Source organism: Camarhynchus parvulus, chromosome 4 (assembly GCF_901933205.1).
Source record: "Camarhynchus parvulus chromosome 4, STF_HiC, whole genome shotgun sequence".
Lineage (NCBI taxonomy): Eukaryota > Metazoa > Chordata > Aves > Passeriformes > Thraupidae > Camarhynchus > Camarhynchus parvulus.
The window spans coordinates 49,261,013-49,275,750 of record NC_044574.1 but is presented as its reverse complement, the minus strand read 5'-3'; the positions used below and the strand labels follow the sequence as shown (position 1 = coordinate 49,275,750).

At 42.2% G+C, this 14,738-nt stretch overlaps 1 protein-coding gene across 7 annotated transcripts in view; it reads right to left on the bottom strand.

Moving 5' to 3' along the window:
• Positions 1 to 14,738, bottom strand: part of EPHA5 (EPH receptor A5) — a 191,433-nt gene that overhangs the window by 35,464 nt on the left and 141,231 nt on the right. For 4 of the 7 annotated variants that reach the window (XM_030947990.1, XM_030947994.1, XM_030947995.1 and 1 more), the window contains 3 exons: positions 13,937 to 14,061; positions 10,983 to 11,142; positions 6,885 to 6,987 (listed from right to left, as the gene is read on the bottom strand). In XM_030947990.1, coding sequence (XP_030803850.1) covers positions 6,885 to 6,987; positions 10,983 to 11,142; positions 13,937 to 14,061 — 388 coding nt within the window. Of the gene's footprint in view, positions 1 to 6,884; positions 6,991 to 10,982; positions 11,143 to 13,936; positions 14,062 to 14,738 lie in introns of all 7 variants that reach the window. The other 3 variants (XM_030947989.1, XM_030947993.1, XM_030947991.1) reach the window with 1 other exon arrangement.

Below are 14,738 nucleotides of genomic sequence, written 5' to 3'. Positions count from 1 at the left end.
AGCCAAGCTTGCTTGAAACAAGGTGTGACACCTGCTTCTAGCCCTGGCTTCAAGGAAAGGGCTGCAGATGGGAAAGAAAAAAGCAGAGGAGCCTGCAGCTGCAGTGACACCTCCAGGACCTCTGTGGCCTGCTGGCACTGCCCTGCTCCCTGGCCAGCCCAACTCTGCTGCATTCAGCTATCTCAGGCACACAGACACAACACTCCTCCTCTCCTAGATAAGGTGACCCCCACAAAGCTTATGTGGTTTGCAAATCCAACTGTCCAGAGCACAAACTTTAATAAACCTGTGCCAGGAGCACTTATCAACACCCTTGGCATTGTTTCAAACCCTGGGCTTGGTTAATGAAATGTATATATATCATGGGCCCCAGCAACTGTGCCTGCAATTAATGTAATTAATTTACCACAAGTCTGCAGATGACCCAGAGAGTATTTGGAATTAAACTACATTTTTAATGGCTAGATAGAATTCAGAGAGGCTCTGCCATATATAGATGTGGCTTTTAAGAGTTATAAGCTGAAGTCTTGGAATCATGATAAATGGAAGTCTCATTTGTTGCTTTTAATAAGCTGTTCTAATGGGATGTTCTTCAGAGTCTTGCAATTAGAGACTGAAATACTTGACGGTGCCTGGGAAGATTTTTCTAATCCTTCATACAGTCTTGAGTGATGGTAATGATTGCTTCCTGCATCTCCAGGTCAGGAGGCCAGCTCTACACCTAGCAATTCCTGAGTCAACATGCTTGCTCAAAACATCAGAGAAGTGCTATTACACACTGTGAGCTGCTAGGAATATATTCCCACTTTGTCCCAAAATGTACGAATGTTTAAGGAGTCACCTGCTCTTCCTACTGAGCTATCCTAGTTCATACATTAAAGTGTGTCTCTGCACTGTTTGAGAGAAACTGAGAATGCAGAAGGCCAAGCAGATGACAGCTATGCGTCACTATGGGGAAGGAAGACAATGTCTTCAGGGAAAGGAACTGCACTTGGAAAGACCTCTGGCATTATACTTTTCTATGTCTCAGCCATAAGAAAGCAGAGATAACCTTTTTTCTAGGTAAGAGGCCAAATGCTGCTAACATGGTGAAGCCCCAGGAGAGGTCACACTTCTGATTTCAAAGAAGGTGAAACATCCACATATTCAGAAGTGCAGAAGGGTAAGAGTCTGACTTCCTTCTTCATTCTCTACCCACTCCACAGTCAAGAGAAGACACTGTAAAATCCCACCTTCAAAGACTACATACACAAGGGGTGCTGAGCAGAAGCCTCAAGCTGCTACAAATTCCAGCTTGAAGAGCAGCCCAGTTCCCTTCTCCACGTGGAAACAGGACTTGCATGATGCCATCAAACAAATCGCTTGCAAAAATGGGAGGAGGTTTCATCACTTACTGCACAACCCCCCATTCTCCCTGCTCAGACAAAGCTTATGCTGGTTGCTTATCTGTTCATCACAGTCCTTCCAGCCCATTCCCTTGGCTGCTGCCAGAGGAACTCAGAAATAACTTGGAGCTTAGTTACAGATTAGTTTTAGATTTGGTCAACTCTCACCTTCTGTCTGGGCCAAAGTCATCCAAAGGCAGATTAGCCTGGGTCCTTAAACCTGTCTCGAAACTGCAGAATACAGACTGCCTTGTGGAGCCTGGCAAGTTTGCACTAAGCCAAAAAGTGTTTAGAGTAGAAGAGGAATGAGGTGTTGGAACAGCCAAATTTGACAAGCTGATCTCGACAGGATGTTAGAGATGGGTGCTATAGGCAGCAGATTTCCACATGGGCCCCAGGAAGGTCTGACCCCGTGTGGAAGGGCGCACTGGAGCACTCTCCCTTCAGAGAGCTGTACTGTACACCAGTGCTGCTCCTCTCTGGGAAAATGGCCCAGCAAAGAGGCTGTTAATGGCATGGAAGTAGTGAAAACCTTGACCCCAACAGAAGCAGGACCAGATCCTGCCTGCTCTTGGGTGGATGGGAATTTTGACTTGGCAAAGCAGTAGCTTCCTCAACAAAATCCTTCCTCTTGTCAGGTGAATCGTGGGGAATATTTGGCAGTAGGCAGCATAATAAAGTGGCTATAAATCACAGGAGACAATGTCCTGCAGGAAGAAGGAAGAGCAGGCAAGAATGCAGAGATAAAAATCCTTTAAAATGTCCCAACTAACAAAAATTGTGACTCATGCTGGAAAAACTCTCTATGAAAACCATTATCTATAGACTGTCTCCCATTTCCTACGGAAATATTGAAAAAGCAAACTATTTTAAGCCCTGACATAACTTGGAAAATAGGATGGGGGAAGGCTGTGGAAAAATTCACCCATTTTGACCTTCCACATCACAGAAGGTTGTAAACACTCTCTCAGGACCTGGGATATAAACCACAATCTTTCACCCTCTCTATTCCCTGAAAGCCACTTTTTAACAAGATGCACATATTTGTGTCCAGAAAGTAGCCCTCTGCCACCACAGGCACAGATATTTAAAAGTCTAAATCAGCCAAGGTCAAGGATGGATACGCTGGTGTAAGAGCCTTTAATTGCCAATACCCAGGTGGCAAGATTTGTCTTTGCTTTGTCTTTCAGAGGCTAGCTCCTTGCCAGAAGGAGACTTTCTATATATGCATGACACAGGGTAAGGAGAAGTTTTTTGCTGCTTCAATTTTTTTTTTCCCTAAGTTCTATAAAAAGCTCCCTCTGGTTCTTTGGAAGATCACTTGAGATGGAAAGGTCATCCATAATGGGTAGTTGGCTATAAATGCAGATGCACAGTTGACTTGGCTGTTTTGAACAGCTTTTGCAAACATGCACAGCATTGACCTAATATCTTCCCCACTTTACTCTGTAAAAGCTCATGCTTTTGTTCAGTGCTATGAAGTTTGAAAGCTTGAGGGACTGGAGGGACCAGCAGTCTCTTAACACTGACCCTAAGACCTTGTCTATTTTGCAAAGAGGGCTGGGTTTTAAGGACAAAAGAGGGGTACTGCTCTGGAGCAGTTGTCTCCTCCCCAGACTGCTGAAAACCTGGCTCTTGACCTCAGTTTGTAGGGAGAAAGAGACTGATACCACACAACAAAAACTGAGGCACTTTACTGCTCCCTGTGAGATGGAGTGCAAAGATCTTTGTATCTGGATTGTCTGACACAGACTTTCAAACAAAAGTCAGTAATGATTTTAGATTAATAAATACTTCAGTCAGGAACAGTAATGGTAACAGACATCTAATTCATGCATTGCTAGGAAAGCAAAATTTTATAGATTTGCTCTATCTGTAAAATGCACAGCACTTCTGAGAACACATAATCCCAACAAAACAGAGATAATAACAACTCTGTGTTCTTTAATTAAATACTTGTAGCTGGTTTAATAATAGATTTTCAATCCACTTCTCTTTTTTATGCTGAGACAACTACAGTCTGATTTAGTGAATCTCTTTGATTTGTAATCCCAATTGTTATATTATTAATATGTCCTTGATGCAAGGAGCAGGATAACTTAAAAAAGTGATCAGCTATTTGGCTTGGCATTTGTGACCTTGGTCAGAGGACATGTTATTTACAGGAAGTTTTCTGGAGCATCTGCAAGTAAATCAGCTCTGAAACGCAGCTTAATTGTTTAGGGCAGAGCACATTTAGTTTCAAATTCCCAGGAATCTCCACTTCAGATGCAAAGTGCATTTCCACAGATGGACGCTGACATGTGGAAATGCCACCACGGCTACTGTTCAGCTGACCTTTGGTTAGGGCCAGCTGCCAACGGGAAATGCCAAGCTGTTACTTACATTCATTCAAAAGAAACAAGAAAACTGCAGAGACCTGAAAGCAAAAAAAAAAAGAGGAGAGAGGTGTGGCCCTGCCTTTGGGAACCTAGCAAAAAATAAAAAGCCTGCAGACTCCAGCACACTCCTCAGCCCTGTGACTGAAACTCCTCACAGAACTGCCAAGAGGAGGACGACATTCACTTCACACTGCAGAACTGCTCTCAAGCCTTGGGAGGATAGGTGCAAAGAGGTGCCATACAGCATCCTAGGGAGGAATACCCTGAGGTGTCCAGGGCCTCTCAGGGACCTGGGAGCACCCTGAAGCCAGCACAAAGTAGCCTATTGGCAAGAGCTGGCCAGGCTACATCCTCAGTGCGGCAGAGCAAGACGGTTTCTCTCCTTCTCCTGCTCTCTTTCATGAACAGAAAAGACAGAGCCTGGGCTTTGCACAGCTTGCTTGGTGTGGCAAGCAGTAGTGATTCCAGCTGGAGTTCAAAATAGCAGTTTTCCTAATAGCAAATACAGGAAAGAATTAGGAAAGGAAATGCAACCCCACTGGAACCAGGCACTGGAACAACACAACCACTCCAGAGGCTTAACAGGAAAACATCTCCCAGAAACAGGTTAACTGCTTCAGAAAAGGATTATCCCATGACTTGGAACATGTTTATTGTCCCTGCTGTCACAGCAGGAGAGTTACTCCACAAATTGTCTTGAATCCATATCCAAGGCAAAGCAGCATGAGTAACTCCCTGGCATCTCTGCTTTCTTCCAAACCAGAGCAATTTCATTGTTTTCTTTTGTTTAATCTCAAATTGTCTGTCATCTTTCTGGATTTTTGGGGTTTATTTTGCTGTTCTCACAAGTCACTCAATGTACTAGATGGGCTTTAAAATTTGTGGGAAGTCAAATTGGCAGAGAAGTCCTGTGGCATTGAAGCCAGTTTTTTAATAATGGACAAAACCTTGGTATGGGAGGCTTCTCCACCAGCTCCAAATGGACTGTGGTCTTTTCAGTTAGGGGAAGGGTTGAAAAAATAAAAATGGACGAAGAGCTCAGCTCCCTGTGCCTACCCTTTCCAGACATCCAGTGCGGCATCATGCAGAATGTCCCAGAAATCTGCAGGTGCCCTGGGGTCCACAGAGGGAAGTGTGGGTACAAGGTAGGAGGATTAAGGTAGAGGCTGCAATAAAACTCTAGCCAAAGGACACAAGGGCTTTCATAAGCATGCCAAGAGATAAAGAGCTAAGAGGAAGCACATCCTGGAAAGCACATCAGGCAAGAGAACAGAAAGATGTAACTAATGAGAACTGCTGACAAATGGCTCAGGGTTTGCAACTGCTGGCTGAGACTAGAGAGAGTAGCAGTGAAAAGGAGACTTGCAAAGGTACATCCTCCTCAGAGGGCTACTGAGCCCTTGCCAGCAACTGTGGGAAGAGCAGGAGCTACTGGCAGCCACACAGTTCTGATTCCCTATGGCCACAGAGGGATGTACATTCCTCCACCTGTCACTCACCCCCCAGACTCTTCCTTGCAGAGGTGCCAGGTTACATCCACAGCTTCCCTACAGTCACACATGCATTCTCCTGTTTGCACCAAGACAAGCACACATCCAGGCTGAGGGAAGCCAAGGTTCACATCCACCTGCTCTGACAGAAGAGGAATTTCAATCACAACCTCTAGTCTTTAAGGAGAGACTTGAATCCTGTCTAGAGCCAAGTCTTTCGACTACAGCTTTTCTGTAGGCCCCGGTGTGAATTGCCTGTAGCCATTGACTCACCCCCCTCCCTCTCTGCTGCTGCATGCTTCTCATGCAGACAGGAGCATTTACTTTTCCATTTTTAAGCCCAACAAGTCACTCAAAGCAGACAACAGGAGCTCGAACAGCTGAGCTGGAAGAGACTGTCAGTCTCTGACCTTGACTGGAGATGAGTCTGGCAGCACACTTACCTTTCAAGACAGGAAATAACTGTGTCCGTGTCTTTCCACGGATGCCTTATGCTTGGGGACAGAGTTGTTCAGCCTGGCAGGATTTCACTGCTCTGCATTTGCAGACTGATACCTTACCTCCTCTGGGAAATAAGACCCTCAACCAACAAATTCAGTGCAGCTCCTCTGCATCTGTAACATCTCCTAATGTTTACAATATCCTGTAAATTAGAGCCACCCTGCCAGACCTGAGCTTAGGGCAGAGCTGTATCATAAAAGCAACTGTGGGCTGATGGGTACCTTAGAAGCATAAATGTCTATTTTGCACTGAAAACAAATTCAGCCTTATCAGTAGATGTACTTCACAAAGCTTTGTGGAGTGCTTCACATATGCATGAAGGATGTTGCACTCTTTGACTACTGCCACTAAAAAAGGTACTAATATACATGTAGAATATGAAAAAATGCCTTCCATGCTGTCTGCCAAACAAGTTTTATGTTGCAGTACAAACTTATTCTGATACAAGCCAGATTTTGTCCCAGTACCACAATCTCTTGTTCATCAAAAAATTCCATCAACTTCCATTAGAGTTGTCAAAGGTGGTATAGTCCAGGCTTTCATCACTTGCCTATGTTTAAGCACATGAGAAGTCAATGGGATGGTTTGAGGCAGAGTGTCTCCCTCTGTGGGGGAAGCTCTCTGTATGATTTACTAACACTTGAGGGACACATTAATATCGTACACATAAGAAATGAAATCCAGGTCTGACCAAAATGTGGGGCATTTGGCCATTTCAGTGGCTTAATTCTCATTTTCTTTGCAAGTGTTTTCCTGAAGTTTTCTCCATGAGCAAAGTCCATTGCAAGCTCTGAATACAAACATATGGGGGTGAAGATATTTTACCTGTAATAAAACGTTCTGCTTAAAGGAATGTGAAAACAGTCCTGGGAGAATCAAGTCAAATAATCAGGGCCAGCCTATACACAGATGAAAATCATTGGGAAGTGAACTACATCTGTGAGAGTGCCTTTGTCATTCTTGCTTGTCCAAACAGATCTATCAGCCCACCCTCGGGCTGTTTTACAGTGCTACTGCTTGACAGCTTTGTTCACATGCTGCTTTTGCCTAAATCACACTAATCAGCTGGTCAGATAAAAGTTATTGCAAAAGTTGAAGAAGTATAAATACACAGCTTCTTCTCTTACCTTCCGCTGAGAAGGAAACCGATAACAACAGCCAGCAGAATGACTCCCACTGTTACAGACACAACAATTATAGGAATCTGGCTCTGGTCGCTGGATGCAGCTACTGCTGAGATGAGAAACAGAAAATGGAGATTAGGGTTAAAATGACAGTCAGCACTCACATGAGTCTTTCTAGTGAGGCTGCCAGCAAGGTTTCAAATCTTACCAGTTCGTTTATTCTTTTACAGTTTGTGTTTTCCCCCTTTTGCTGTCTGTTTCTAGTTTGGAAAGGATATGGGTGGAAAGGAAACAAAACCACACGCAACACTAAGCCAAAAACCCAACAAGATTCCATCTCACTGCCAAATTCAGAAACCAAAGCGTTGCAGGATGCAGCCTTTGAGTTTGTGAACTCAAGTTTTTCTCCCTGAGCTAGCTGCATTAGAAATCAGAGATAAAAAGATGAAAACCCAACAGGCTCTCATTTGGATGAAAACCCAACAGTCAGAGAGAACATTTGTGGAATGTTATTGCTAACAGACACAAGAAAAATCTACAAGATATAAAGAATTACCTGCACTTCAAGAAGCTATAAAAAATTATAAACTAACACTTTGTGGCATCTCTATCACATGGCCATAAAGTGCCCTCTGTAAAACAGGAATCTGCTAAGACACGTACAGTGGCTGGTCTTTTTATTGGCCAAAACCTGGGGGAGCAAAACTCTTCCAGTCTGTGCCTTGTAAGGAGCCCTCCTGCCAAAAGGCAGGAGACTAAGCTGATGATAAAGATGCCAGCAGAAAGGTCAGGAGAGGTGACTGAGAACTGAGTTTTGATGTGGGTCAAATAAGAGCAGGTGACCAAGCTCCTGTAGGCTGCAAAATGGAAACGCTAAAACCACTTGTATCTTGTTTATCTCCCCGACTTGGCAGGGAAGGAGCCCATTTGCCCCCATGGGCTTGTATGTGGGGCTCCCCAAGCACAAACCAAAGTCTCCTCACCTTGCCCTCTTTGCTGCCAGCTTATTTAGCAGCAAGTATATAACCCCCCAGGGTACAAATCTCACATCCTCCCTGCAAAACCAGCTCCCTGGCACAGGAACCACTGCTCTGTGGGGGAAAACCTCATTATAGCTCTTAACCTTGTGCCAGCCCAGGATGAAGCTCCATCCACCCCAGAGAGCAGCAGGAATTGATTGCGTACTGAAGAAGCCTTTAACTAAATGATTGAACTAAAAAAGGGTCCTCAGCACAGGATTAACGTTATGAAGGCTATAAAATAACTGAATATAGTCCTACATTAATTGTTAAAGGAAAGGAAAGACAGAAAGATATGGCATTAAACATTGATCTGCACTGGGCTTCAAGCAGCTCTTCATATGGGAGTTCTGGTGCTTAACTGTGAGCGGGGTGGACCTGCCACAGCAGTGTAAGTGATTTCAGAAGGACTGGTCCTGACACATTAAATATTTCACGCTAACTGCTCCAAACCCCTGCCATCATCCAGAGATTTTATTAGCCTCACAAAGTTATGGGAGCTCCTTAAGATGGTGTTTTACTGCTTTCTTGACAAAATAATTAAAAATAAAAACATTTAAAGGAGAACATTAAGCAGTGATTGGTGGTTTTTTGCACAGCTCAAGGGATGGGAAAATCAGATAAATTCCATTGTGATCTATGACAGATGAAAAGCCTGAACCCATAAGCCAAGCTGGGGCTTGCTGCCATTCAAAGTCAGGGACACACACACATCCCCCCTGCATTACCCCTTCTCAGCTTGGTGATATGTTCCTACTCCTGACCAGCAGACCAGCTAGATTAGCTCACCAATCCAGCCAAAACCCAGCTCTTTGCAAAGTTAGTTTTTGGGGCTAGACGAGCTTAGTGGCATTTGGAAAGGATGAAGCAACAAGTGGATACACCCAGCAACACCTTCCACTCAAATAATAAAATTCCGCTGAAAATTGAAGTCCTGGCTGCTTCATGGTGCTTTGCAGAATTGCACAAGCAAGGCAATGTAAAAATTCCCAAAATCTGGAAAAAGAGGGAATTCCAAAACAGCTTACGGCTTTCCTCCATTGCATTTCTCAGGCTGTTGTATAATTCCTCCAAATGTATTAAAACTAACTACAGAAACCTTGTGAACTGGAACCAAAACCTGTTGTTCAGTCCAAACTACTTGGAAATTGTTTTTGTTTCTCAGAACAGCCACTAAAAGGTTTTCATCTGTGCTTGAAAAAAAATCATTTGCTTTGGCTCTAACAAGAAGTTCAGATCTGTACTCTGATCTAGCGGTGAGATTTCGATCTGTGCTTGCTTTCAAAATCTCCAGGATGTGCAGGAAAGCAGTGGGAGTCTGCTCACACTCCTGACACCAATATTGACTTTATATAGGGCTTTGGGGAAAAAAAATATGCTTTTTATAAGGTTTTAAATGTCAAACAGAGCTGCATTTTGCAAGATACTGAGGCTTACATTGTATTTCAAGTGTTAAAGTATCTGGTTAAGTCTGGCCTCAGCCAGAGCTTGAGTCCAACAGATGAACAATTCCCATTCCCAAACTGAGGACAATGTAGTAGCTATTCCTCTGACTATACCAGCAACTCCTCAATATCAGAGAAGTACCTATTCCTCTGCCTTTAAAATGTGAAAAAGACTGGGATGTGGGTATGACTAAACGACCCACAGAATTTCTAGTGTTTAAAAGTATTTTCACGTGATGTTCTCCAAAAGTCCTGATTAACGCTGATGGGCTTGATGAAAGTGACATTATTTTTGGACCAGGATCATAGGTAATAGATCAAATGTGCATATATTTCATGTGTTACTCATTAATAGACCAGAGCACTATTACTCAAACAACTATAAGCTAGAAACTTTCCAACTGAAAAAAACTATACAGAATAATTTTTTGTCATAACATGATTTGGTTGCTACTTATAGAGCACAATTAATGGTTAATACAATAAGAACAACATTAAATACACTGTCCTTACTGCATTAATGTTTGCATTGTGATGCAATTTTCACTGTATTAGCTTAATCACTGGCTCCACAGCTACATTTGCACATGTATAATGACTCCTTGAAAATCTATTATGACTTCAAAGGCAGCATGCACTGAAAAGACAACTTGGCATCTTCTCCTCAAAGAGGATGAATTTTAAATAAACTGGAGTAACAGTAATAAAAGTATTTATGAATTTAAATTTCCAAGGAAAACACAGTAAACAGTCCCTTTCCCATAGGAATGATCAGAGTATTTCCACCATAAAATTCCTCTTCCATGCACACAGTATAAAAATTAATAAATGACAGCTGTACAAACTAATAGAGAGAAGACATATTTTCTGGTGGACAAAATTGTACTTGACACCTTGGCAAAATTCTGTATTTGGGACAAAAAGAATTTCCCCACAGCTGTGCCCAAACACAGAAGAAAGAGCAGCTGAGCCTCATGTGCCTCAGGAGTTCACCCTGACACAGAATCTGTTTCAGAATCCAGCCCTGGATAAGTTTCATTAAAAAAAAATTAAATAAAATTTAAAACCCCACAAATGTAACAGGCCAAGAAGAAGTCCTGCACCTGCAGTGCACGTTTTTTACGATTTCTGATTATGAGTCAACCTCCTTTTCTTGAGGCTGTGGCCTTGGCAGCCAACAGAAACAATCTTTATACTTGACAGGAACTTTCCCCAAAAAACACAGAAGACACTAATGCTGGTTCCACCCTTCCCCTTGCAGAGAAGCACCATTTTAGGGTTTTTTCCCCCAGATGGGGAAGACAGCTTAGCATCCTCTGTAGCCTGCCTTTAAGGAGCAGGTCTCATCCCCTCTGTCCCTCCTGAGAGGAACGACTCTCTTACACCAGGCTCCTGTAAATACAATATTTTTCTAAGCATGGAATGCCATGAATCTGTGAAGCCTGAAGGTCTCCTACCCCACCATGAGGAAGTAAAGGACAGATATGCCAAGTGCAGAGTCACGACGTGCCCGACGTTTCCAAAGTCAAGGGATGAAGCAATCAAAGGAAGGGCTCTGTGCAGAGGTATTGATTGAACTGACGTGTTTCAGGGCAGCCTTTCAGGGACAGGGGCTGGCAGTAATGAGAAGCACTTACACACTGGGCTGGTTTCGAACTCGAAGCGGCGGCTGAAGCCCCCGTAGCCGGCAGCTGTCCGTGCCCGGATCTGGAAGACGTACGCCGAGCCCGGCTTCAATCCATCCGCCGTGATCGCCGTCTCCTTGGACTTGATGATGGTGTAGCTCGTCTCCTGGTCCTTTTCCCAACGCCCCCACAAAAACCACAAAGTTCAAACACACACAGAGTGGCTCTCGGAGAAGACAGACTCTTAACAACCCCCAGAGAAACATGACAAAAGATGACTGAAGTATGCATTTTTGAGGATTTCTGCCTCAAAACCCCTTCCCTCTCTGAAGGTCCTTTCTGCAATACAAAATGTGAGATATGCTTTTCTCTTTTATAATCAATGATTCTAAGAGGCACACAACCAACATCTGCAGTAGAAGCAGCTTTCCCCTGCTCAGGATGTACGTGGCCTGGGGCAATGGAAAGGTTTATCATACAAAGATCAATCCCAAGGCACAGGGAAGATAAAACAAGTCCCATTGCCTTAGAAAAGGATTTTGATTTACACCAAACCGGCTTCCCAGTAGTGTAAGTAGGCCTAAAAGAGAATAATATATTACACACTATACAACTTTATGCCTGCATTTCTAGAACCACGAATTAGACCTTGGGAAGAGAATAATAAACCAAAACTCCAGGAAAATACCTAATTTTTGCATGGTTCTTCTGAAGCAATGAACTTGAAGAAAAATTGCTGAAATAAATCTTCATCTACATCAGTTTCTAATGTGAAACAGTTCCAGTTCTTTGATTAAAGTTTTGTTGAAATGCTAAGTAATTACTCTTAGAATTATTTACTGTAACACATAATCTAGACAAGAGCTCATAAATTAAGGTCTACAAATTTGGAGACTGCTTTTTATTCACCATATCCTCTCAGATCCAAATTATTATGAGTTAAACCAGAGTTTTTAGTAGTTCCTTACCAAGATTTCTGGATAGCTCTTAGAATCTGAGCTAATTTTTCTTTTTTTTCAATTTAATGGCCAACTTCCCATTGACAGCAGCATGCCTGGCTAAGGTGCTAGGAATTTCTTAAATGTAAGATTACAAAATTTCTCAATTGATGCTGTTTTGGAGAAATGTGTACACACACACACACAGACACACAGACACATATATATATATGTGCCCTTTTTTTCTTATTAAAGAGTGATCCCTCTTATAGGAATGGAATCTGACAAAACTCAGTTTTCCAAAACATTTAATATAAATGTCCTTGTCCCTTGGAAATGAATATGAATTTACCCTTATGAAGGGCTGGAAACTGAGTGAATATAAATTATAGTAGCAACAAAGAAAAAGGATTAAGGGCAATATCCCCAGCCTATCTCAACTACTGGTTAAAAAGCAGTAAGTGAATATTAGGTCACATCTTTGCTTGTATGTCAGCCAATTAACTTTTCAATACACTGTTGGCTTCTGCAAACACTTGGACTCTTGAGCTTTTCTATGGAAAATACAAAGCTTCATTCTCAGCCTGAAGAAAATAAATCAAGACAGCATAAGCTTGGACTGGCTGGAACTACCTCACCACAAAGGACTCTTGAAGAACTATTTGCTGAAGCTATTTGAGACTAGATCTGGACTACAAATACAACATTTTAAGTCCCCTCTCCTGCCAGCTTGTTTGAAAACAAACTAAGGAAAATGAAGAAATACACAGGGTTTTTTCACTTTAATTATTTGCTTTATCTTTTTTTGTTGTTTCTAAAAGCTGTTCTTCCCAAGCCATTCCATGGTAAGGATTCAATGTACCCCAACAGTAATTCGAACAAGTTAAAAAATAATTAGTGATGGATTATTTCCAGAAACAAAATAACCTGATTCTTGCTATGTACCCTAATCTTCAGTCCTATTTAAGTCACTCACATGTCTATTTCACAAGCTCCCTCATCTGCAAAAATAATGTCAATTTTATTTCGATGGAGGAGATTTATGAAATTCTTTCCCCTGTTTGCATGGACTGCTTGAGCAGGTCCTTCCCATGGTCAAAGAAAGGAGACGGAAGGAGTAAGGATCTAATCCAGGTCCATGTTGAACAATTTCACCTGGATCACAGATAGAGCTAATGGAATATCTTCCTTAAAACAGAAATTCAACCCCCCTAAGAAGTGAATTGGGACTCAATTTCATTATTTTCCTCTTGTTTTCATGTAGAAAGCCTGGATGTTTCTGAGGAAAAAAGGACACCTTACAATTCCAGCTAAGGAAAAAAAAATGCTATTCAGTCAAATCCTGAAAACCTGATTTCTGGAAATCTAAGATTTCTAGAGATTTAAGGCCATATCACTCAAAATACAAATACTCAAAATATTTGATAAAGTGCATTTGTAACCATTTTCATTTAAACAACATTGATTTTGCAGGAAGATAACAAGTCACCATTTGAAATGAAGACTAGGAGGGGCAAGTTTTGTGGGGAGACTGCTTCCCTTTAAACTGAGGGAAAGAGCTGAAAAAGCCAGGCAAGTTTTTAAGCGAAGATGCCCTTCTTCATATCAGAGCACATGCAGTCTCTCTCCACAAGCCCCTTCTCCTCTCCTTTCACAGTGGATGGAAAATCAAGTGAGAAATTGAAATACCAAAGGCAAAGTATTTTGCCTGATGTTTCTGGGAGGAGATAGATGCTCAGTCCCCATCCCCTTCTATTTTTAACAAATGAGCAGGCTCTATCTTAATGTGATAAGGCTGGAGAGGAATCTGACACGTGGATTTAATGTATTTGTTCAAGAGAAGTAGCACACTAATGGAAAACAACACCCTCATTTCAAGTCTTCCTAATCATTTACTGCAAAATCAATCTGACATTGATTTATGCGTGAAATCTCTCCATTCCCTTCCATGACTCAAATAATAATAACTAAAAGAAGAAAACAATAAAGAGAAGGTACTTGGGAAGCTCAGCAATCAGTCCATCACACCTTTTCAAAATATTTGATTTCGTATTCCAGGATGATGCCATTGGGTCGATCTGGCTCCTGCCAGGAAAGGGAGATGCTATTTTTAGTTATCTTCCCTTTTTTCACAGTACTGACTGGAGAAGGTGCTGCAAGACAGGAGAAAAACAGAACAGATGAAAACCATGGTTAGTAAGATGGTCTGCCTCAGCCACAGTGAAACTCATCAGTGCATGCTCCAACACAAGGCAATCCTGAGCTACTGCAGATCAGTGGGGTCTGTTTTCACCTTAGTGGCATTTGCCCATTTTTAACAACTGGACTTGCACAGATTTGTGGTAGCATGACCACCAAGGCAAAGTAATAACATGAACTACTATCACAGCTTACCCATCAACCCCATCTTTTCATGCAATTTTCAAGCACATCAAATCCACATCTTCTCTTTTCAAATGTGTCAGGGGTCTACGTTATCAGAATTACATCCTGATTACACTTTGCTTTCTTTTGCCTGCTTTCAAGGCATATATTTTTCAGAAGACCATAGATTACATAGGCTCCTTAACTATTTTTGGATTTTAAGCAGGTTAAGCCTAGCCATCTTTCAGCCCCTTCCTTTCAGAAGCAAGGAATATTACAACCTTTATAATTCAATTGCTCTCCACAAATATCACTAGGGTGTTGCAGGCTCACATAGTGATGCTAATTCCTTGCAAATGGCAAAAGATTTTAATGGCAATCACAGTTTGGAAGTTCTCAGTGTGCTTGGGGAAGCCACAGCATGAGAGCAGCCATACAAGCTCTGCTCATTATTTTAAGATGCAGC